At 41.8% G+C, this 23,189-nt stretch overlaps 1 protein-coding gene and 1 long non-coding RNA gene across 2 annotated transcripts in view; one reads left to right on the top strand and one right to left on the bottom strand.

Moving 5' to 3' along the window:
• The window catches only part of LOC135242400 (protein NLRC3-like), a 1,894,071-nt gene that overhangs the window by 1,316,695 nt on the left and 554,187 nt on the right, over positions 1-23,189 (bottom strand). The window contains exon 14 of the mRNA XM_064313443.1: positions 2,256-2,366. Coding sequence (XP_064169513.1) covers positions 2,256-2,366 — 111 coding nt within the window. The remainder of the gene's footprint in view (positions 1-2,255; positions 2,367-23,189) is intronic.
• The window catches only part of LOC135242451 (uncharacterized), a 641,023-nt gene that overhangs the window by 292,531 nt on the left and 325,303 nt on the right, over positions 1-23,189 (top strand). The gene's annotated exons all lie outside the window — the stretch shown is intronic.

Below are 23,189 nucleotides of genomic sequence, written 5' to 3'. Positions count from 1 at the left end.
AGAAACTTTCCCATTAATTAACACTAGTGGAATGTTCGGAATGTAAACAACACACTTGCAGCTGACATTGCAATCAGCCGCTGCAGCAGCGACAGATACAGACCGTCTTTCTTTTGCAAAGCTTCTAATGGATGAAATCTCTAGCAAAGTGAGTAACGGCAGCAGCAGCAAAGCAAGTTCAACTCAAACTAATATTAGTTTTCTGTTATAATTCTGCTAATCCTGCCAGCTACTGTAACATTTGTATTTCTACATTCAGCATAATGTTAACTGCTGTAGAAATTAACTCCCAAAAACATGTTCACCTCAGTTATTTATTCAAAATATGTGATTTTGAGAGAAGAAAACTTCTTTTGTAGTGTAGATAACCCGTTCAAAATGTTATCTAAAATGTGCAATTTGGAAAGGTTTTGGGATGTCTTGGAAAATCATTGCAACATTTCACTGCTTTTAGTTATCTGCACAACAATCGTGAATTCTTTGCTGATGTGTCATTGTATTACTGTTTTACATTCACGAATGGCCCAGAAATACTTTCAAACGATTATTGCAGAAAACAAAAAAAGAAAAAACAAATAAAAGCCTGTGCCGAAATTGGCTTGCTCTTCCCCTTGGCTAAACGCCAGGTTTTCAATGGGCAGGGTTCATTGGGTGTTAGTTATGTAACAAAACCCTTAAGTCCAGTGAAATTCTTTTTACATGTAATGTGTAAATAATGCTCTTGCCACTTTTGTGCACGCTAGGCAAGCTAAATTGAAAATGCCTAAGCATTGTCCCTTCTCTGGATGTGGAGAAAGCAATACATTCTTTTGTTTTGCCAAAATTGAAAGACCTACAAGAAATGGGTTTTAATTCTGGAGCCCACAGGCACTCCAGTATTACAATAACCAGTGCAGTTAGTATTTGCATTGCCCATTTTCTCAGAACAAAAGAACTTTTCGCAGAACGCGCTGGATCGGTAAGGATGCCTACCATTAGCTAGCGACAATTAAAACATTTTCAAGCTAAGACATGTGGAATCAAAGCCTTTCTTTATTTGGGTGTAATGTCCAGAATTTGAGACTGCTATAGAGTGTAATGTTAGTGTACAGTAGCTCAGTGTTACAATGCTATTACAGGTTGAATAATCTTCAGGTTTAATCATACGATGGGAATGCCTAGTTTATGTTGCTTTCTTTCATTTTGTTGGGTAATGCATGGGACAATCTGCTCTAACCTGCTCTAACCAAGCTAGCGATGAGAAATGGTTTACATATGACCTGTCTTACAAGTATGAATGTTAATGAGCGCAGGATACACACTCAACCTGCCCATGTCTGCTAAACAGGTTGCAATAATCTAACCGTGTCTATTACAATTCAATGGTTCTGTTACATCCCAGTGTGCTATAGGTTATTATTATTTTAAAGGCTGTTGCTGTTTTGGGGGTTTTCGCTGGGTACTGCTGTGTTTGTTTGTGTTCCCCTATACAGGTGGAGGTGAGCATGCATCCTGTTGCCGGGCAACCTGACTTGGAGGATGCTGTAGGAAAGGACGCACCGACGACTGTTGCGGAGAAACCGATTTGGAGGATGCGTGGAGACGGGGACACCGCTGCCGTCGCATGGAGACCGGACCAGACGCGGCCGTAGCTGGGGACACTGGGGACCGTTGCGGAGCAACGCATAGGAGAATGATGCTGACCTATAGAACAGCTGGACGCCGTCATCGTAAAGAGAACCGACAATCCACCTGCCGCTGGAAGCCACGACCGTTTTCACTCTTCTCCGAAGATTCCCTCTACCCTCTTAGAACCTCTAAGTTAGATTAGACGCACGCTGTATCCGGCAGTTCAGAAGCTAGCAGTGTGGGACGTTAAAACATCACAGGACCCCTGCCGTTGGACTTGGTGGGGAGGACCGGCCTCAAGGGGGACTCGGACCGCTGTACTGGCTGCCCGGTCAGGCTCTGCAAAATGCGCGTCAATGACTATTCAATTAGAGACTGACACTGCCAGTTTAGGAAACCCTTCTCAGCTATGTATTAATAAATAATTTATATTTCCCTCTGCGCTCCGATTGCGTCTTGGTGTTGTGGTTTGGTTAAAACCGTGAAAGAAGCATTAAGAAGAAAATCTGTCGTCACTTCTGGGGAATATAACCACAATCCAATTTCCTGGACCTTTAAGAGTAGTGCAAACCAGGTGGAAAGTGCCTTTTTAAATGCTTGGGGTTAAGGGGTTAAATAGTAGTGTCAATTTAAGCCCATTTAATTACCTTTGATCACCTGTGAACTCTCCTTTGAAAGTGAGTGGAGGATCCACTGAAGGATCACTCTTCAAAGACACACAGCTGGGTACAGGTGACCCTGCTCTTTCTACCTGGACCCTGTCAACAAAACATGGAGACAGAGATTCCAGTTAAACTCATCCTCTTACTGCAGTTCTAACTCACAGCACATGGAGACAGAGCTTCCAGTTAAACTCATCCTCTTACTGCAGCTCTAACTCACATTAAATATCTGATTCATGCATTTATACCTCTTCCTCTCACTGCTGAGGGTTCCTCCTTTGGTCTTTGGCTCCTCTGAGAGATTCATTTTAGAAACAGCACCCCTATATAAGGAGACAGGAACACATCAGACCAGACTGGACCACAAGTGGCTTCCAACCCAAATTAGCCTGCAAACACACAACATGAGCACACACTGAGCACTCGCTTGGACACACAGAAACACACACACACACAATATAGCGTGGTTTTCACGGAAGTAATGCAGAATTTAAATGGGCCCTGAACATGTACTATACAGACATCTCGAAAGGAGTGGTGTTACCCTTGATACTGAAGCTCAGGAGCGCGCGTCCAGAAAAACATCACAGCGCACTAGAAACAGTGTGCCGAGGCTTGATTAGTTTCTGCCATAAACACGTGATCAATGACGTCCGAAGCTTCATTCGGTACACACAACCATGTGACCACTTTGGTAACTGACTCAAAGGAAGCAAAGCTTTGGCGCAGATTTCGTGGGTAGAGCAAGCAGTTCGTGTCAGTCGTGAACTAGTGAGTCACAGTGACTGCTTTAAGAATCCAAGACATTGTGCAGAGATGGAACCAGCCAGGAACAGAGAGCGGTCTGCAGTTTTGGAGCATTTTAAAATGATATCAGCAACTAAGCTTTGTCCTCCTGAGACCCAGGCGAAAATAGGTTAAAAATGACATTTTTTCTATATTCTATTTTGTATTATAATATATATAGCAATACAAATGTATAAAAATGCAAATATAAAAAAATAAAAACAATCAGTTAGGAATAATGCTTTCTAAGTGCAGTTTTACTTAATATTACTAAAATTAAAATGAAAAAAAAACTAATTTTAACTCTGGAAATAATTGGAAAGACCACCAGGTCCAAGAACATGTAATCTCACATCCAAATGTATGACATTTAAAGACCATAATGTATTATAGACACAGAGACAATTAAGCTATCATGAAGGCTTGAAGATATAACTAGAAATGTTACATCCTCCACAGAGGACAAACATGAATGTCTTTGTCCCAGAAGGATGAGATAAAATTATTATATGAATACATACAACAATAACCCTTTATTTCAATGACCTGTTCAATGTTGCATAAGCACCTCCTCTCCCCATTTAATAGTTATTACTCCGAAGTTTCAAAGTGGACACAATGCTGATGACTATCTTTTATAAGTCTTTTATTGAATCTATTTTAACCTTTAATATGATCTGCTGGTTTGGTAACCTAAATCTTAAGTGCAAGAGTAGACTGGCCAACATTGAAAAATTAGCTGGCAGGATCATCTGATACAGCTGACCCCTCCCAGCTGTATCAGATAGGATCTATAAGGAAGGCCCAGTCCATTCTGAGGGATTCCCAGCATCCCCTGTTCAATCAGTTTGTATTGCTTCCCTCAGAGCGCAGATATACACCGATCAGCCACAACATTAAACCACCTGCTTAATATTGTGTAGGTCCCCCTCGTGCCGCCAAAACAACTCTGACCCGTCTCCACCTCTGAAGGTGTCCTCTGTTATATTTGTATCTACTGTATATTTGTATCTGATATTTTGTATCTAGTGTAAATTTGTATCTGATTGTGTTACTTTACTGTCTTTCATGCTGCAACAGTGCAAATTCCCCCCAGGGATCAATAAAGTATACTACTACTACAACTACTTTACATTGTTGGTTTTTATTACATAAAGAATTTGAAATGGATTACATTATTGGGAGTTATTACACTGTTGGTAGTTTATTACATTATTAGTTGCTACAGGGCTATAAAAAGCCAAGATATTGTTAGAGGGTGAATTATTTCCAAATGATTAAAAAAAATTCTCGACGGGTCAGAGCGGTTTTGGCGGCACGAGAGGGACCTACACAATATTATGCAGGTGGTTTAATGTTGTGGCTGATTGGTGTAGGCTCCCTATTTTAAAATAGGATCCCTATGTTAAAAAAAACAGGATTAAACACTCTTTTATCCCAAGTGTCACTGGCTTTCTTAATAAGTAATAGTGATACGTTTTGCAATGATTTTAATGTTTATCTGTTGTCATAAATATAGTTATTGCTATGTATTATATACTATGCTGCAGTACAAACTGCCCCATGGGGACAATAAAGAATCTAACTAACACCAAACCTATATCCTTTGTGTTATATACCGGCACATTTATTCGAAATACCCTCTCATTAATGCAAATAGGCTACTCCTAACCGCACATTATGTGGCTGTAACTCAATATAGACATTACATTACAGGCATTTAGCAAACTCTCCTATCCAGAGCAACTTACACAACTTCTTTTTTGTCGCATATTTTTTAAAATTACATCCATACAGCTGGATATACACTGAAGTAATGCAGGTTAGGTACCTTGCTCAAGGGTACTACGGCAGTGTCCTACCAGGGACTTGAACCTGTGACCTATAGGTTACAAGACCAGCTCCTTACCTATTAGAATGGGCAAGATGTGTGATCTAAGCGACTTTGACTGTGCCAGATGGATGGTGTTAGATGTGGTGGTTCCAGCATCACAGAAACAGCTGCCCTCCTGGGATTTTCATGCAGTACAGTCTCTAGAGTTTACATAGAATGGTGTGATAAACAAAAAACATTGTTAATGAGAGATCAGAGGAGAATGGGAAGACTAGTTCAAGCTAACAGAAAAGCCACAAATGAACAGCTATGCTTGGCCAAAGAGCTCTTATGTCATCTCTCAGGACCACAGTAGATGAGACAAAGGAGACAATTTAGATTCTTGAAACTGTCTCCCAGTAAAGCCATTTTTCCTGAAGCCATTCCAAATAGCCTTTTGGCATGGAGGTAGCATCTAATTTTGTAGCATCTAATGTAGCAATTAATAGAAACTTGGTGACCCCCCGATGCAACCAAGTTCTGTAATTATCCAACTGTGGCCACTGGATTGTTATTTGCTCCCTGAACCATCTACCTCCCTGTGCATGAGGCTAAGACACATTAATGCCCTCTACTGGGCAGGTTTAACACTACTCCAGGGGTTTTGAAATTATTCATATTTGGTCTCACAGTAGTAAGTTGTATATTTCTTTGTTTAGTTTTTGACCCATTTCCTTATTTTTGAAGGTCAACAACCATTTTTTTCTTCATTTGTGAGTTTGTTGCTTTTGATGAAAAATGGATTTTATAAGCAGGTTGTCTCAGTTTTATACTCCAGTGAAGCAGCAAGCCATGGAAGAGCACAACACAGTTCCTTAGGCCTGAGATCAGCTTAATGTCTTATATACATGTCAGGACTCGTGGGGGGTACGGACCCAAAAGCAGAGGGAAAAAACACACGAAACTCAAAAGGATAGATACAAACAAGGACTTTACTACAACAAAAAAGGCAAACACAAACAGGGAACAGGTAAGGCCACAAAGGGCAAAACACAAACCCAAAAAATATCTAAAAAAAACAGAAAACAAGAGGAACTCACAAACACGGGCAGGGCAGAACACGGGCAGGCAGAGCACAAGGGCGGGTACAAATGGTCTGAGCAACATACGTAGGAACAAACACAAGGAACCAGCACCCGAGTCAAGGGCACAAAGAACTTAAATAGACAGGGGGTAACAAGACACAGGTGAACTCAAAAAACAATCAAACCAGAAGGAGGGGATAACAAGACACAGGTGGGAACAATGATGGAATAACGAGACAATTGAAAACAATCATACAATTAACAGGGGGGGAGCAGGACACAAAACAGAAGTGCCGCCATCTGGCGGCCCAACAAGGGAAACACAGACAGGAAAACACAGAACCATGACAATACATGCTGATGTAGATCAGCTTCATCTCATATCTACATGCTGGTGTACAGTTCACTCTGTTAGATTTTATTTTTTTACAATCTTTAAGGGTGCCAATAATTGTGATCAAGTCAGTATCTGAGATGCATTTATTTTGCTTGTAGGCGTATACGATATGCTAGTGACGATTTATAGCCGACTGATATCCCTGTTATTGCGTTTCATGTAAAATTTTAAAACATTTGGCAACGTTAACTACCCGTGCTTCCAGTCAGTGTTTCGACCGCACATTTATCCATAAACAACCCCCCTTACATACATTTAACAAGCACAAACATGCTCATAAGAAATTTTTTTGGAAAACATCCAAAGACATCCCAAATCAATTATTCATGAAAGTAGATAATTATTTCTTAAGTAGTCCAAATTTATCTCATAAAAGTCACTTTATCATGTATTCTCTGTTTCTAAGTAATTGTATTTCGATTCGAAATAGCTGCAGTACAATTTATGTTGTATTTCAATTTCAGCTTCAATCCAACTCAGGCAAAACGTAAATTCAGTGTGACGTGGTGGCTTTGAAATAAGACACTTTCGTGATTTTAAGTAGACCTACATGCACAGCTACATGCTGCTACCTTGTGGTTCACACAAGAAACGGCATCTTAATGCAACTATAACCGCAGTTCTTTTCAGTTCTTACTACTATTAAAGTAGTTGCTGAATTTATTATCCTTGAAACTTGAGCAAATTCAATAGAACAGAATTAATTGGTAAGGACATGGCCACTAGGTCTTCGTGAATTGAAACTAGTCAGAGTTGGGTAGCAAATATGCAAATGAATATCCTTTAAGCATCTTTTTAGCATGCTCTTGTATACGGGAGCTAATGTCTCGTTTCAAATGATAGAAGACCAGCTATAAAAGCTCCATAGATTACGTGAATTAACTACCGACCACCGACTTTAACATGGCAGACATAAAGTTAATTTGTCTTAATCCAAACTGTGTGAATACAGAGCAAAAATAACATTTTGACTTCACAAACCACACAGTTAAAATGTTCGGTCTGTTTTTGTTACAGTAGCAGGTGTCATAATGTAGCTGACGACAGGCCTGTGACTTCCGTCATCTTCAAATAGGTAAAATGATCATGAAATACCAAATAAATGCTAAAATGAACTTTAAAATTTTTTAAAGTTATTTGAAAGGGTGTTATTTTTTTGTTTGTTTTGTTTTTGGTCCCAAATGGGGAATTTGAAAAAAAAAAAACATATTACTCCTCGGGCGACATTTTATTACCTGTTTTATTTAACTAAATTAAGCGTTATTGCGATCATAGCTACAGATTCCTATTCCTCCAAACACCCCTTCTCATCTAGCTTCTATTCCCCCAGCTGCAACGACTGAAGCCCCCAGTGAGGCTTGGCTTTGGGTCTGGTTTTACCCACATTAGTGTTTATGTGTGGCTCCCTAGAGAGAAATAAGAGCACTGATGGTCTTTAATTCAGTTTCTGGGCAGAAAGTGCAATCCTGAAATCACACAAAACAATCTGTGTAACGATTAAAAAAAAGCCGAGTTAGAGTCCCGGTTTGCGTCCTCTCTGCATGGAGCTAGCAAGTTCCTGTGCATGTGCTGGTTTCCTCTGGGTACTGTGTCACTGTGTCCATATACTCCTAATAAAGAAAGAATTACACAATTCTGTCTACAGATGTTTAAAAGCCAACACTGAATCTCTAATTTTACACAACACAAAGTTTCCCTTCAGATTAAGAAACAACAGTTCTTGCTCACAAGTGAAAACATGGTATCATTTATGATTTCTGCAACAACAATTTGATGACACTCGTAGTGCGACAATAATGCACAAAAAACCAAACTTCATGCTGACCAGAGAAAGCTTCTGTAATCCATCTAGTGACAAGTTATTACAAGGCTATCTCTCAGAACTCTGCAAAATGATTCTTGCTGCTTAATGTACTTGTTATGCAGATTCTGTTTTTTTTTTTGCCACAAACGTGAGATTATGGTTCAAACTAGCAAGCGCCCATGAGACAATAGCTCAGAGTGAAACTGAACTTCCATTACCATCTAGTGGCTGTTTAAAGGAACTAAAATACTATTTTTTCAACAGTCTTTTCTAGAACTCCACAGGAGTTCTTATGTCTTAATAATTGCAGTAGATGTGACTTTAAACCAAAATGTTTTACAAATAATCCAGACAATGTTTTATTGATCAAAAACAGTTTTCATGTCTATATGATTGCACATATTGAATCACTGCCCATTCTTTCACTGCTCCGCCTCAGTTCCTGTTGATTCAGTGGGAAACCTGCAGTGATTAATGCACTTCAATCTGTGTTCTGAAGTGTACAGCTGCTTGGAGGTTTAAGGTAGTGAAGGGAAGTGTATGTTTCTGTATTTCTGAATGCACTCCTGGCCACTTCTGTCTAGGCCTGTGGCCTTGTCCCAGTCTCCACATTCCCAGTTACCGTGACGATGAGGGAGAAAAGCGATGGAGAGCTATGGGGAGGACGAAATGCAGCTCAGGGCTGTACCGACATCACTCCAGAGAGGACCCGAAAAACTTTGGCACCCACCATGGGGATATACCGCCCCCGTCCCAGGTGCTATACTGTGCTGTTGTGTTGTGTGCTGAGATGCCTAATTACTGATGTAACATGCGTATGTGACCACAGACAGAGACTCCATGGTTGTGAGATGTGACCATATGAGGTGTGATGCTTAGAAACTACTATCAAGACTGAGACAACTTAGTGAGTCTTTGGAGAATGCCTCTGCATGCTGTGTAGTGGGTATTTATCTGGTGCATATGGTACTAAAGTCTATTATAGTGGGAAAATTTCATCTGGCCTGATGATTTCCGGTCTACCTCATGTACCTGCTTTGAGTGGTTCCAATCAATGCAGTGATTATTTGACATTCTGTATGGTAGTTAGCATTTCCTGAGGATGCTGATAAGTTGTAATTTTATTGAAATTAGGCTCGGGGCTGCTGGATGGCTCATTCGGTTAAGGCACCACACTGAAGTGCATGGATGAGCCTCACGGCCTCGAACCGTGCCAGTGCTGACTGTGGCCGGTAGCTCCACAGGGAGATGCACGATTGGTGCCTGTGTTTCCCAGGATACGGGAGGGATCAGTCAGACAGGGATCTGTGTTTCATTGCTCTCTAGCAACCCCCCTTGCACGCTCGTATGACTACATGTCAGAGCCGCTTATGAAAGGTCTTCCTCTGGCATGAAAAACAGCTTTTCTGTTCTATTCCATTACAAAATATATATGCACACAAGCTGAAATGTGGTAAATGTTTCTTTTTCTCATCCAAGCAAAGTAAAATAATCCATTAATGTGTAGGCGTGTTATCATTCCAAAGGTGATTTCTTTTGATTAAGCAAAGCATCAAGATTAAACATAAGGTCATGTCATGGTTCTGGCTCCATCACATGGGTGTTTGATATAATTAAAACAGGGAAACATTTACTCAGACAGGCTCATTCATGTTAATAGAAGTACTGGCGTATGACATTAGAAAACTTCTGAGAATTCCTCTGCAAGCTGTGGCATGTGTACCTCTCTGGTGCTCTTTGTAATAAAACCTGTTACTGTGGGAAACTGTTATCTGACCTGGTATTGTCCTGTTTACCTACTGTTGTCACGGTAGTGGAAGGTGGGACGCAATTGAGGACCGATGGGATCTAAAAGTTAACCCCGAGGGGTAACCACAAAAACCGCCAAGCGATTGAAAGGGACAGGGGACACACCAAATAATAAAGAGCGCTAAATAATCGCTCCCTCTACTCACTGAATCTTCTGTCAGTGGACTCAGAAAACTAAAAAACCAAACACCGCCGCAGCGTAGCTACCCAGAAAGCAAAATCCCACTTGAAAAACGGAGCGGAGTAACTTACAAAAGAAAATGACACTTGCAGCCTGGCGGGTTGGAAAAGGAAAACTAAAGAGACAAGGGCAAAATGTCCTCCACAGCACTAAGTGAATAGCATGGAGTGAACTATGGTGAATCTCGTGCTGGTAATCGTGCAGATTGCTCCACCCCTACACACCTAGAGCATGACAAACAATGAGTCTGCGCTGAACCCTGGAAACAAGGTGCTAGATATAGGGCTCCCACACCTGACCCTCATCAGGGACAGTTAACTCAGAGCCAATGCGTGTGAGGTGCCACCCCCTCACCATAGCACTCCCACACCTGACCCTCATCAGGGACAATTAACCCACAGAAATCAGTCAGTGAGAGGTGCCACCACCTCACAGCTGTACCTGCTTTAAGTATGTTCCTGTCAATGTGTTGAAAAAAACGGCCTGCCAAACCAGACATTTAAACTGCAACAGGGAGATTTAAACCGAACTGCCTGTGCCTTGAAGCCAATTGTTCTGCATTGCAGGAGATATGGCTGTAAACTGCTGTTTCATAAATGATCCAGATAATGTTTTAACAATCAAGAACAGTTTATCTATTGATGGGATTATATATAGTCTATCAGTGCTTATTCATTGATTGATGTTGCATTGTAATCACATACTTATAAAGGATAGTACTGTCCAATCACGTTAAAAAGCCAGCATGATCACTCTGATCTCACTTGCAATAGATTTTTTGTAGAGAACACTGCTGTCATTTATACTCAAGAATTCTAAAAACAAGATGGACCCACTGCACTTATACATATACACGGACACACACACATGCACATGCACACACACACATGCACACACACACCCATGCACGCATGTACACACACACGCATATACACGCACACACACATATACACACGCACACACACACAAACACACACACACAGCAACCTGTTACACACAGCCTCACAGTACATTAACACACAGCCTGCCAGGCCCCAGCCACACACACACACACACGCACACACGCAACATACACACAGACACAGGCACGCACACACACAAACACGCAACCTACACACATATACACGCACACACACACACGCACATGCACACACACACACACACACACACACACACATATACATGCACACAAACACACATATACACTCACACACACACACACGCGCGCACACACACACACACACACACACACAAATATACACGCACACACCCACACACACACACATATACACGCACACACACACACACACAAATATACACGCACACACACACACACATACACACACACCCACACCCACACACACAGCAACCTGATAGACACAGCCTTACAGTACATTAACACACTGCCTGCCAGGCCCCAGCAACACACACACACAAATACACACACACACACGAACACCCCCACACACACACACACACACACACACACACACACAAACAAATGCACACACACACATGCACGCACACACATGCACGCATGTACACACACACACATACACACACACACATATACACGCACACACACACACACGCACCCACATGCACACACACACACACTAACAAATGCACACACATACACGCACACACACGCACGCATGCACACACACACACACGCACGCACGCATGTACACAGGCACGGATACACACACATATACATGCACACACGCACACTCACATGCACACACACACGCACACACACATATACATGCACACACACACACACACACACACACACACACACACATATACACGCACACACACGCACTGAGTTGGCCCACACAGCATTTGAACACTCTACCTCCAATGTAATCAGATCCAGGGCTCTTTCTCTCTTTGGTGTGGCTAAATGCTTTAAAAACATTATAATAATCAATATGAATGCAGCAATCTCTCTCTAAAAACATTAATTCATCATTAAAATCATGGATGTCAAATTGCAGGTAGAAGTTATTTAATTCCTCAGCAAATTCAACATCAGAACTATAAGAATCGCTACTCAGAATTATGTTTCTATTCTTCGACTCCATCCCAATCATTGTTTTCATTCCCTCCAAAGCAGAACGCACATTTTGACTACTCAATTGGGCTTCCACTTTGTCCTTATACCGTAATTAATGTAATTATATGTAATTCATGACTCTGTGACTGAAAATGCTCCTGTTTTTAACCTCTGCACTGCTTTTAATTACTGTAACACTGCTGTCTCTTTCCCCATTTGATGTTCACAACTTGTTTGCCTACTGTCTTGTTTAACTTTGTAACTTTGTGTTTTATGTCAGGTCCCCCTTGCAAACGAGATTTAGATCTCAATGGGGTTTTTCCTTAATAAATTAAGGATAAATACATTTTTTTAAATGCTGTTAAAGTTTATTTTTTAAGAAATTTGTTTTTCAGCAGCCAGTGATTTGCAGACACTTACAAATGCAAACAGAACTGCAATCAACAGTGTGCCACTTGACCCGGCAACAGTGTACAGTAACAAGTGTCACTGGTAAAATGTAGCCTAGACTGTACCCTTTTAACCAAATGACCAGCGAGGTAAAATGGTCATAAATGATCAAAAAATACCTTAATAAATGAAAAACTTTCTAAAAGTATTTTGTAAATTACTTTTTTTTCCCAAATGGGAAATTTGTAAAAATCTGTTACACCTAAACCACACCATTTATTTTCAGTTTTCTGTCTACTGAATTAAGGGTGTTATGTTCATTATACCTGCAGATTCCCATTCCTCCCCACACCCCTTCACCAGCTTCTATTCTCTCCATCTCACTCCGCAACAGGCTACTTACTCTGTTCTTTTATTCCTTCTTTTACTCCCTCTTCTTTCTTCACATCTTTAAATTGGTGTTTGAGTTTGAAATACTTTATTTCACAATGACAGACAACAGGAGCAGAGTAAACACCATCCTACAGCCATCCTGCTTTTCTCTTATGACTTCTTCATATCATCACGGAAACAGACACACATAACAGCATTCCTGTGCTGAACATGGGCTCATGTTGGTTGATCTGACGTACTAGATGAACTGGTATGGGTTGGGTTAGGATAACATCTTGTACAAATGCATGCATGACTGCTTTTAATACAACATTTGAAAACTTTATGCTTCCTGGACTCTATAAAACTGCTTCTAACAGATACACTTAGACTTATGGATTTTAGTCTGGTAAAGCAATATTTACACATTTGAGGAAACCAAATTAGAGATAAAGAAACAGTCAAATGACTTTACCAAATGTGGGAAAGCACGGTTAGCATTTGGCCTGTTTGTTTCTGTGGCACATATAGAGTAGCAGCACACATTTGGGAGCTGGGGGTTTGGGGAGCACACAGGAAGGGGGGTGCGGGGCAGAAGGGGGTGGGGGGGGGTGTTGCATAGCGCCTCAGAACTGGAGTCGGAGAGTAAAAAAAAGGTATTAAAATGGGCGCAAAACAAGTTCAGCTGGTCTGGCAAGTCCTCATCACTGTTGACCCCACCTGATCTCGCCTTGTATGGAAAGATCGCCTCCACGCCTTGCCAAAGATAACAAGAGGCTGTCTCTCTCTCTTTCTGTTTGAGTCTCTAACCTGTCTTTGTATTGGCGCTTGGCAGCTTTTATAGACCTTTCTGAGCTGTGTCTAGATGTTTTATACAACAGATCATTGCCAGAAATTTTTAAAATTTTAAATTTATTTATAAAAATTTTATTGAGTGCCAACAGCTGCAGTTTATTTGTAATAAAAATGTTTTGTCAATGGATAATCAACTAAGTTTCCAATTGGATTCACCCATAAACATTATTATAACTAATGATTTGTCAAAAAGGCCTTTAAAATACAGCCAGGTATAATGAAATAGAAAAATTGACAGACATGCTATCAGTGAGCTGTAACCAAAAGAATACATATTTGGCCTGTATCTGTATGATTGTACATTATGTATCAGTGCCCATTATTTGATTGATGTTAAAATAGAGTTACACTTGTGGAGTCAGGTCAGGTTTCCTCTACGAACCACTCCCTCATTGCCCATCTTCCGCCGTGGTCTGAAGGCTCATCTCTTCAGACTATACCTGGACTAACTAACTATCACCGCACTGCGGATCATTTCTATCACTTAAATCCCCATCTTTCATGCTACACATGTACCTCCTGTGCCACTCATGTTACATGTACCTCCATTCAGCTCTTATTGTGCCTTGTGTCATTGTCTTGATGTTGTAGCTTGTAGTGCCTCCTGGTTTGACAGCATAGGTTTGGTCAGAGTAATGTTCACTGTGTGAACTGGACTTAATGTGTTCATGGCTATGAGTAACTGTACAAAGTATGGTATCTTATTGGACCTGTGTTTTATAGTTGTTTCAATGACCTTTGGTATGCACTTATTGTGTGCCGATTTGGATAAAATTGTCTGCTAGATAAATGTAATGTAATGTAATGTCTCAGTGATCAGATTCAATGAAAAAAATACAAAGGAAAAGTAATTTATGATTCCATGGCCCTTAAATCTTAATAATAATAAATGTGATATGGAGGTATGATGACTGTGCAGTGTAAAAGATTTTTTACAGTTTACGGTGTAGAAGATGCATACTCCTACACGGACTATTGAATAATCAATTATATCTTGTATTTTAAATCTAATCTGAGAAATCTGATCTCAATGACAAATGTCATAGCCACTGTTACCACATACTCCTAATAAAGAAAGAATTACTAGTTGTGTCCACAGATGTTAAAAACCAAGACTGAATCTATAATTTTCCACAACATAGAGGGTCCCTTCAGAATAAAAAAAGATCAGTGTCCCTGTTCTTGCACACCAGTGAAAACATGCAACCATTTATGATATCTGCAATAATGACAATTTGACAATACTCGTAGTGCAACAGTAATACACAAACAGCCAACCTTCATACCGATGCCTGTGATGGTCTGACCACAGAAAGCTCCTGTAATACATCTTATTACAAGACTAGCTCTCAGAACTCAGCAAAATGATTACTATTGCTTAATGTACTTGTTATACAGATTCTGTTATTTGTCTTTATCACAGGCCAAACAAAATTATGGTGCAAGCCAGGAAGTGCCCAACAGACAACAACTCAGTGTGAAACTGAACTTCCACTACCATCTAGTGGGCATTTAAAGGAACTGCAGTGTTATGTTTCTTACAGTCATTTCTACACCTCCACAGGTGTTCTCATGTCCTAATAATTGCAGTAGATGTAGCAGTTAAGTAAAATAATTTACAAATATTTCAATGTTTGATTGATCAGATGTCTACATGAGTGGACATAGTGAATCACTGCCCATTCTTTCACTGCTCTGCCTCAGTTCCTGTAGATTCAGTGGGCACCTGCAGTGATTAATGTACTTCAGGCTGTTTTCTGCAGTGTACAGCTGCTTGGAGGCCTAAGGTAGTGAAGGGAAGTGTATGTTTCTGTATTTCTGCATGCACTCCTGGCCACTTCTGCCTAGGCCTGTGGCCTTGTCCCAGTCTCCACATTCCCAGTTACCATGGTGATGAGAGAGGAGTGATGGAGAGCTACGGAGAGGATGGAATGCAGCTCAGGGTCGTCCCAAGTGCACTCCTGCACATGAGTCCTCTGTTAAGGTAATATACTCCATACTGGTGCGTGGCATTAGCAAACTTCTGAGAATTCCTCTGCAAGCTGTATGGTGTGTATCTCATCAAAAACACGTTTTCAACGTACAAAAATGCCAAGTTACTCACACGTACAAGACATACACCGTCTATAACTCATTCATTCAGGCTGTCAAAATCCAGGCCTGCCATTAAACGTATTGATATCAAAATGACGCCAAGTTACGGTACTACAAACAATATAGGCTATCTTGCCTCACCAAAATTACATAAAATGTATTTCAAAGCAATGCTACCCAATATTTCCTCAATTCTTTCAAGTCACTTGGCCCTGTGTTTTGTAATCTTACCATTTTACAATGTCATGCAAACTTTGTGCCAGATCAAAGAGTCAAATATTTCGAATTGCCTCATGGAACACATTGAAATTTATGTACAAAACTGCTGCTGAGTAACTACAGGAAGCATATTTCTCCAGAAAACATGTTTATACTTGCTTCTGAACTGAATTTGAGTACATGTACAAGTTATTGTATATTTGCTACGTACAATAAATACTGCATGTAAAATACATATTGTCCATACATACATAGAGAATTTCTTTATCCCCATGGGGACATTTCCCTCGCAGCATGTTACATTCACATTTACGAACACACACTTATACCAAGAAACATACTATCATTCACGCAACAGAAAGGCTGGGCAGCGAAATACATACATACCAATACATATTGGACATATACATGCCTATTCAATCAATCTTGACTGTGAGAAAGCCATCCACACATATGTTTGGCCTGTCCATGTACTGCATGCTTATACACACAGGGCCAAGTGACTTGAAAGAATTGAGGAAATATTGGGTAGCATTGCTTTGAAATACATCTTATTTAATTTCGGTGAGGCAAGATAGCCTATATTGTTTGTAGTACCGTAACTTGGCGTCATTTGGATATCAATACTTTTGAGTAACTTGGCATTTTGTACATGTTTTTTATGAGATTACATTTAGCATGAGGATGGAGGTGTAATTTCAAAGAAATGCACTGGTTGATGCACTGAAGATGCTCATTTTTATTGTACACACAGAGCACGTACACAGCGCATCAATACACACATGTACACACTCACAACATGCACATACACACGCGCACAAACACACACCCACACACATATACACCATGTTCACCTGATCACATAGATAGATGGTTTGATACTGTGGTTTGTGTCTTTGGAGGCCCTACTAGACTGAAAGCTTTTCTTTCTGGGGAGGCAAAGCTCCTTTGGTATGTGTAGCAGGATGCCGGCCATGTTCTACCAGATCATTGTGGCCGGTGTCCTGTTCTACTCCTGTGTGTGCTGGGCTGGGAGCCTCTACTCCAGGGACACAAAGAGGCTCAAACTGATCCAGAAGGCCAGCTGCCACCCTCTGCTGTTGTTTTGCGTGAAGTGGGTGTTTGCCGACTCCCCCCGCCCCCTTCTCTGCATCCTTGGCCAGCCCTCTAGCTGCCCTCCTCAACCTTGCCCCTGCCATGTCCGTGTTCTCCAGAAGGTGGAGCACTGACTGGCGGGTGAACCCCCAGTGTCACACCTCCACTGGTTATTCTGTCGCTCTCTAACCGGCCGCCTTACACTCCTCACACTCTCACACTCCGCTGCCAGGTCGGAGTACTTCAGCCGTTTCCGCTCATAGGCTGCTTCTGCCCCCTCCTCCCATGGGAGGCTGAGCTCCATAAAGAGCACCACCTTCGCCCGAGTGGACCACGTCTCCATATAAGGAGCTCCACCTATGCCCGAGTGGACCACGTCTCCATGATAGGAAGCTGTGCTGATCTCATTTGGAAACTGAGATGTGGATTGAGATTTACACACATGCTACACCCCCTTCCTGGTACCAGGACTCTACTCCCACCTTTGTGTCCTACGGTCCCCTCCTCCTGGGTTTGATTCTCTTTCACAGGAGAGGCGTCTCTGTTTGCCTCCTGTCTGCTGGTCTCCAGTAATTCCAGAAGCACCCGCAGCAGTTGGTCATACCTCCATCTGTAGCACCCCTGTGCTGGAGTCGTCTCACAGCCTGACAGAACGTGCCAGAGGCCTGCTCTGTGTCCCTGTGCTGGAGGCCTGATCTGTGTCCCTGTGCCGGAGGCCTTCTCTGTGTCCCTGTGCTGGAGGCCTGCTCAGTGTCCCTGTGCCGGAGACCTTCTCTGTGTCCCTGTGCCGGAGGCCTGCTCAGTGTCCCTGTGCTGGAGGCCTGCTCAGTGTCCCTGTGCTGGAGGCCTGCTCAGTGTCCCTGTGCCGGAGACCTTCTCTGTGTCCCTGTGCCGGAGGCCTGCTCAGTGTCCCTGTGCTGGAGGCCTGCTCAGTGTCCCTGTGCCGGAGGCCTGCTCTGTGTCCCTGTGCCGGAGACCTTCTCTATGTCCCTGTGCCGGAGGCCTGCTCTGTGTCCCTGTGCTGGAGGCCTGCACTGTGTCCCTGTGCTGGAGGCCTGCTCAGTGTCCCTGTGCCGGAGACCTTCTCTGTGTCCCTGTGCCGGAGGCCTGCTCAGTGTCCCTGTGATGGAGGCCTGCTCAGTGTCCCTGTGCCAGAGGCCTGCTCTGTGTCCCTGTGCCGGAGACCTTCTCTATGTCCCTGTGCTGGAGGCCTGCTCAGTGTCCCTGTGCTGGAGCTGTCTCACAGCCTGACAGAATGTGCCACAGGCCTCGTTTAGGGGCAGCACAGAGCGGACGGTCTCATCCGCACTAAACCATTAGCGCAGGTTCTGAGGAGAAGGCAGCATGTCATAATTGGCCCTGATCAGGAAGCTAATCCTGGCTTGTGGTATCTTCCACCAGTCTGACCCACTGAGAAATCGGTCCTCCACACTTTCCCACGCTGTCCATCCTCCCAAACCACCTTAGCAAACTGCGAAAACCTGCTACCTCTCCTGCTTCATCCATGGTGGGATGACCCAGAGTCTTCTGTGCCCCTCTATTTCCCTACTGGGGGGGTTGTACCCCTCTGTTTCTCTGCTGGGGGGGTTGTGCCCCTCTGTTTCGCTGCTGAGGGGTTGTACCCCTCTGTTTCCCTGCTGGGGGGAAGCGGTCAGGTAGAAGCAAACTGCAAACATAGAATGCATATCAGGCCACTGCTATATGTACCACAGTTAAAACATTAATGAAAGCCCAGGATATACTGGTCTATTTATAAATCAATGACGAACTATGTTCTACAGCATATCCAGCAATTTACCCACCCAGATATAATTTCTGATAACAATGTTGTACATTTTAAGCTCTCATAAAACGCCAGTAGTACAGAGACCTGTTCTGTGTCCCTGTGCTGGAGGCCTGCTCTGTGTCTCTGTGCTGGAGGCCTGCTCTGTGTCCCTATGCTAGAGGCCTGCTCTGTGTCTCTGTGCTGGAGGCCTGCTCTGTGTCTCTGTGCTGGAGGCCTGCCCTGTGTCTCTGTGCTGGAGGCCTGCCCTGTGTCCCTGTTCTGGAGCTGTCTCACAGCCTGACAGAATGTGCCACAGGCCTCGTTTGGGGGCTGCACAGAGCAGACGGTCTCATCCGTCTGCTCTGTGCTGAAAGGAACAGCTGAAAGGAACTTCTTAGCTTACAAAGGAGATGGTACAGTAGAATTGGCACATCCAATTTGTTCAGATGCAGGGCATAAACAATATGTAGAGTTAAAAAACTGTCTGATGTTTGAACAGACTAGGCACAATTTGGGTCATTTCAAACAGATTGGAATATGGGTTTAACATCAGCATGCCTTTGGAGCTGAGATGCGCAAGTGAGTACGTTTAACATCAGGGGTCCTCAATCTTATCCAGAAAGGGCCGGTGTGGGTGCAGGCTTTTGTTCCAGCCAAGCAGTAACACACCTGATTCTACTAATCAACCCCTTGGAATCTTTGCTAAGCACCTTGATTAGTAGAATCAGGTGTGTTACTGCCCAGTTGGAACAAAAGCCTGCACCCACACTGGCCCTTTCTGGATCAGATTGAGGACCCCTGTTTAACATGGTCGGTGAAAATAGCGGTGATATGTGTTATTCAACCAAGCATTTAAACAGAAACATTTACACTCTAGACATTTGACACGTAAACAGTAACACATACAAATGCAACATTACAAACTTGCACCAGCAGGCCTTATCTGATAGAAGAAAAATAATCACATTATCAGAACAGACAGAACAGACATTGCCACAGGAATACCTAACACAAGCGCAATGTGGAATAAGCTGGCATTTTGAAAAACAGAGTTGCGCGGTCTCTAATAAAAATGATTAGCATGGCTTACAGGCTCATCATGTAACAGAAATAATATAAAATGACACCAACACAACAATCCTGTAATGTAATTACTGTATCACATTTTACAGTAAATTATTGACTTATCAATGTTCAGTCCAAAAGCTCTAACTAGATGCCACTGTTGACATTTTTAAGTTTGGCTGTACAATCCTTCCAGCTTCTCCCATTGTTATGCCTGGATTTATGACATGGTCAATCACTGTGGCTCTAAATTTATTTGATACAACAATATTTCTGCTACCTGCTTGACCACAACCTCAGCCTCAGCCACGACCCGTCCATCAGAACCAACTGCATTGGGCTGTTCCATGTTGTCAGACACTGCTGAATGTAGTGCTGTAAAACAGCCTTTTATGTTGGGATTACCAATCGTGCTGCAATGCGACTCACCTGGGCAATGTTGCTGGAATTGACGAGGCAGGATTGCAAACATCTTGACTTCATTTCACAATCTGCATGTCTAGCAATAAGCATTGAAACATTGTACTAATACGAGACGACTGTATTGTGAAAACTGAGTGTGATTTAGAGTTGTGAACTTTGTTGGTAGGTACTGCAATTAGTGTCTTAGGGTAAGAATTTTGCAAGTCAGTTTGGCAAATTGAGTCAAAGCAATCATAACATACTGTAATGCATTTGTAATGTGTGACTGCAGATATTAGAAATGCATCTGAAAAAATGAGAAAAACTGCAGATTCTCAGGAACATCTCAAGAGACTGGATGTCATGCAAACCACACTTCTGCCCTGATTTTGGCTTAGTGGTCTAATTCATTCAACTGATGTGCAGCAGATCCAGGTTCAAACCTACAGGAAAACCATTTATTTGAGAGGTAACATAAATATACCATCTCAATAGACAAGCAGTGACTTTTCAAAATGTATTGAGTTGTGGTTACACTACAGTAACAGAAGCAAGCATTCATCAGACACTACACAACTTTTCTTATAACGGATTTTATTTCCACTACTGTAGATGAATGTCCTTGCTTCAACTGCAGATTTTAGCCCCATGCTGATCCACTCATATTGAGCCCAAACATAATCCCATACAGAATATGAAATAAGTACTACTGTGTCACAAGAGTTCAATACATCACACAATAATAAATAACAACAGCAAAACATTTGATATTTTTATAATTCAGGTTTAATCATTGCATATTATTGTCTGAAAATACAGAAAATTAAAGCAACAACAAAAAAAATCAATCCTAACAGAATAAATAAGGAAACTCAATCCATCATTGTTTACAGTAATGAAAGGAAATAAGTACACTGCAGTGATCATTCTGCATTCTCCCTATCAGCTGCATTTGCCCACAGAAATTTGCACATTGAAACTCTTGTGAAAATGAATGAAAGCAACTGTAAAAACTAGTAAAATGCACATTTAAGTGGAGGAGTTTGCCACTGGCTTCTTTTAAAAAAGATGCAGGTACAGGAGACAGAATTTATTACTTCAAAAACATTTTACTCTGCCATCTTTTGGCATTATTACTCTCAATGTTATATTAATGTTTTAATAATCAAAAGTACATAACACACCTTGAACATTTTAAATATAAATTTATCAAAATGTAAAAAAATAAAAAAATATTTAAATAGCGAGTTCTTAACCTGAACCTGCTAAAAGATCATACTCTCATGTACAGGGTTTAAGCTGTACTGAGGCTAATATTGGGCACAGCTGAAATTGCAGTGATTGGTCAAGGAAGGTTGCAAGTGTGTCGACGTGTGTGCGTTTGTGTGATTGGGTGAGAGTGTGTTTCTGTGTGGGTGTATTTGTGAATGTGTGTGTGCATGCGTACGTTTGTGGTAGTGACTGTTGATGTGAACATGTGTGTGAGTGCGTGAGTATGTGTGTGTGTGTGTGTGCCCGGGTTGCGTGTGTGAATGGGTAAGAGAATGTGTGTGTGTGTGCACGCATGTATGTGTGTGTGCATGTGTGAGAGTATGATTGAGTGCATGAGTATGTGTGTGTGCACACAGGTGCGTGTGTGTATGGGTAAGAGAACGTGTGTGTGCGTGCGTTTGTGTGAATGTGTGTGAGACTGTGTATTTTAGTGTGTGTGCGTGCAAGAGAATGAGTGTATGTATGTGCATGTGTGTGTGCGTGAGAGTGCCTTTGTGAATGTGTGTGTTTATACATGTGTGTGTGTGTGTGTATGTATGGGTATGAGAATGTTTGCGTATACATGTGTATATGGTGTGTGCACGCATGTAAGTGTGTAATTACTTTGCCTTTCTTATTTTTGCATGAAAAATGTATTCCATTTAAGCTGTCAGAACAACACCTCTATTTACATTTTTTATTTGTATTTTATTCATGTTTTCCAAAACAATGTCTCATTAATCAACACTAGTTGGCCGGCATATCTGACCACCCGATGCTGTCTTTACGTATACTGTTTTGTTCAGTAGGCATTTAGTTATCTGAACAGCGATAGGTTTACTTTTAAGTCAATCAAGTTACAGAATGAATTAAACAAGACTGTCACCTGTCAAATGAGCCCTCATTGCTGCCTGTGGGTCCAGCCATTTGCTAGTAACCTAAGTGCATATCTGCCTCCACTCCCTGTGCGTAGTGCAGATTGTGCTGACAAGCAGAGAGTGCATGCAGACTGAAGTGAGCTCGCTCTCAAAACAGCTTAGCATTGTACTATGAAATGAATTCATAATTATGGTGGATCGAAGAAAAGGTTTTTTCACTGTGATAACAGTAATTGAAGAGCTCGAAAAAGAAAATCTCAATTAGAGGCATTATTTCCATATTTAGAAAGTTCCGATTGGTTTGGAGAGTGTGCTCTAGACCATGTGAGAGCCATACTGGTGGGCATGTAAGTTTACTGAAGTGAATTTAGTGTTCTCTTTATTATTTCTTCTTATTCCACATCAAGTCAACATCCTGTACGCGACTCCTCCTACAGTTTTTCAGCAACACCTACCTTTTTTATCTCGTAGCTTCACCTAGTTGCTTGTGCTTTTCTTGCCAGTACTGCAAATATTTTTGAGATATTTACCATTTTTATTTATATTTTATTTATGTTTACCAAGAAACTTTCCCATTAATTAACACTAGTGGAATGTTC

This window comes from Anguilla rostrata, chromosome 16 (assembly GCF_018555375.3).
Source record: "Anguilla rostrata isolate EN2019 chromosome 16, ASM1855537v3, whole genome shotgun sequence".
NCBI classification, from domain to species: domain Eukaryota; kingdom Metazoa; phylum Chordata; class Actinopteri; order Anguilliformes; family Anguillidae; genus Anguilla; species Anguilla rostrata.
The sequence above is the reverse complement of the archived record's forward strand: the minus strand, read 5'-3'. Positions and strand labels throughout refer to the sequence as shown.